The sequence below is a fragment of the Tasmannia lanceolata genome, unplaced genomic scaffold (assembly GCF_043159265.1).
Source record: "Tasmannia lanceolata isolate RefF3 unplaced genomic scaffold, GAP_Taslan_0.1 ptg000013l, whole genome shotgun sequence".
Lineage (NCBI taxonomy): Eukaryota > Viridiplantae > Streptophyta > Magnoliopsida > Canellales > Winteraceae > Tasmannia > Tasmannia lanceolata.
This window is the reverse complement of record NW_027518690.1, coordinates 38272862-38275765: the sequence shown is the minus strand read 5'-3', so window position 1 is coordinate 38275765 and position 2904 is coordinate 38272862. Positions and strand designations below refer to the sequence as shown.

At 40.1% G+C, this 2904-nt stretch overlaps 1 protein-coding gene across 1 annotated transcript; it reads left to right on the top strand.

Moving 5' to 3' along the window:
- Nucleotides 1–600: 600 nt before the first annotated feature.
- LOC143891426 (uncharacterized) lies at nt 601–2655 on the top strand. Its single transcript, XM_077396000.1, has one exon. The coding sequence runs from the start codon at nt 633–635 to the stop codon at nt 2619–2621; it is 1989 nt and encodes a 662-aa protein (XP_077252115.1). The 5' UTR covers nt 601–632; the 3' UTR covers nt 2622–2655.
- Nucleotides 2656–2904: the final 249 nt, after the last annotated feature.

The following is a 2904-nucleotide window of genomic DNA, read 5'->3' as shown; positions in this document are numbered from 1 at the left end:
ATCTCTAAGGCCATGTTCGTTAGCCATGAAAGAATTTTCCCTGGAATATTAATTAATCAAGCGGTAGGAGAGGAAGAAGGAGAGCGAGAGAGCGAGAATGCAGGGGTGAGGAGCAAGTTTCGGTCGATACCGAAATCTTAGGAATAGATTTACTTTTATTCATTATTTAATATTTCTCTGAAATTACCGGCCCAAAATTCCAGGCGGGATAAAAACTAACGTTTTTTATTTCTATCGGATTTCGAACGAAATTTCAAAATTTCGGCAAGATTTTTGGTTTCGGTTAGTACTGAAACGCATTCCGAAACCGAAATTTAAAACCTTGGTGAGGAGTGACTCAAAAACAGGAAAAAGAAAAACTTCACTCAAAAAAGAGTTTTTTATTTTTCTTAATGTAGGCCAGTCATATTGGTATCGCCATGTTTTAATAATTGCAAACACTCAACTTGTATTTTCTTTTTAAATTTTGGAACCGTAATAACTTTTGACAGCTGTTTAATTAATAAATAAAAGACAAGACAATTTACTGCAATTATCAAAACTCGGTAGTGCCAATATCATTAGCCATTTTCCTTGCATCTGCTCCGCTACTTGGATAATTTTATCTCAAATAAACCCTAAACCCATCTTCGATGAGAAAAACCCTGAGATATTCCTTTCCTTCCTCATCTTCTTCCCCAATATTTAAATTCTCATTACAACCTCATACTCCCCAAAACCCTCACCCTCTACGTCCGTACAAAAATGGCGGATCTAAAAAATCTCCACTCTTCTCATCTTCATTCGATTCAAACCAAAACCCTAGAAATCTTTCTACTTCTCTCCCTCCTCCCGAATGGATAGAACCTTTTCACGACATTTCAGATCTCACACAAAGCCCTAGAAATCTCAAACCCTCGCCATGGGTTGATCGCATCTCCAACCTATTAAACGATTCTCCAAATCTAGAATCCGATCTAGACGAATTCTGCCGTAAGTTTCTCATCCGATTATCCCCAAATTTTGTTTCTCATATTCTTCGTTCCATCGAATTTCTTAAAAAAAACCCTAGAATTGCGTCTAGGTTTTTTGCTTGGGCTGGGAAACAGAGGAACTACTCGCATAAGCTCGAATCTTACGTTTCTCTGATTGATATATTGTCTGTGGAAAGAAATTCAGAGGGAGTTCGGTCATTAGTTAATGAGATTAGGGTTAGGGAGTTTGTATTTACGATGTCGGGGTCGAATGCTTTGATAAGAAGCTTAGGGTTTTTGGGAATGATAGAGGAATTGTTATGGGTTTGGCGTCGAATGAAAGAGTCTGGAATTGATCCTAGTTTGTTTAGTTATAATTTTCTGATGGATGGGTTGGTTAATTCGATGTTTGTCGAATCCGCGGAGAGGGTTTTTGAGGTTATGGAGAAGGGGAAGATTAGTCCTGATGTGGTGACTTATAATATATTGATTAAAGGGTATTGTAAGGCTGGAAAAACCCAAAAAGCAATTGAGAAATTTAGGGACATGGAGGTGAAAAAACTTAGACCTGATAAGATTACTTACATGACTTTGATTCAATCGTATTATTCGGAAGGGGGTTTCGATTCGTGTTTGGTTCTTTACCATGAAATGGAAGAGAAGGGTTTGGAGATTCCCCCTCATGCGTATAGTTTAGTGATCGGCGGGTTGTGTAAAGATGGGAAGCCATTAGAAGGATTTGCTGTTTTTGAGAGTATGGTTAGGAGGGGGTGTAAAGCCAATGTGGCGATATATACGGCTTTAATTAGTTCGTTTGCGAAAGTTGGGAAAGATGAGGAAGCTATGAGACTTTTCGAGAGGATGAAGGATGAAGGGTTTGAACCTGATGAGGTCACGTATAGTGTTATTGTGAATGGTTTGTCCAAGGCTGGGAAGTTGGATAAAGCTATGGAGTGTTTTGAATTCTGCAGAAAGAATGGCATTTCGATTAACACCATTTTTTATTCAAGTCTCATTGATGGGCTTGGGAAGGCCGGGATGCTGGATGAAGCAGAGAGGCTTTTTGAAGAGATGGTGGAGAAGGGATGTGCACGGGATTCGTATTGTTACAATGCACTTATTGATGCTTTTGCTAAAGCAGGAATGATTGATAAAGCATTAGATTTCTTTAAGAGAATGGAGGATGAAAGTTGTGATCAGACAGTTTATACTTACACCATACTAATTGATGGGTTGTTCAGAGAACATAAAAATGAAGAGGCATTGAAGTTATGGGAGGCAATGATTGATAAGGGTATCACTCCCACCCCTGCTTCTTTCCGAGCACTTTCGATTGGTCTGTGTCTTTCGGGCAAGGTTGCAAGGGCTTGTAAGATATTGGATGATCTAGCACCAATGGGAGTTATTCCCGAAACAGCTTTCGAAGATATGATCAATGTCTTGTGTAAAGCGGGTCGTGTCGAACAAGCTTGCAAGTTGGCCGATGGAATTGTTGATAGAGGTCGTGAAATACCCGGAAGAGTGCGTACGACTCTAATCAATTCCTTGAGGAAAGCGGGTAAAGCTGACTTGGCCGTCAAATTGCTGCACAGCAAGATTGGTATAGGCTATACAAGGTGGGGCTCCACCAAAAAGCGTGTGAAGTTCCGAACTCTTTTAGATGGTTGAGTCTTGAGTGTGTTACATGGGGACCAGGTCTGCATGCCCGACATTGCCATTGTTCTTTTGTGTGTGATAAAAAGGATCCTTTTAACCATGTATTTATCTTCTGGGTGGATCACCTGTCAAGTTGACGAGTTCTTTGGAGTGTTTAATCAAGGTTTTAGGCCTTGATGGAAACAGAACCAAATCAGAGAAGGTTAGAATCAGTGTTGTGAAGGATGTGTGGAAGTCCCATTTATCGCTCTAATCATGAGCCAACTGACCAGTGGCAGGAGTTGTGGTTCTTTCG

Coding starts and splice junctions, on each gene's coding strand:
- LOC143891426 (XM_077396000.1), top strand. CDS start 633: ATGAGAAAAACCCTGAGATATTCCTTTCCTTCCTCATCTTCTTCCCCA.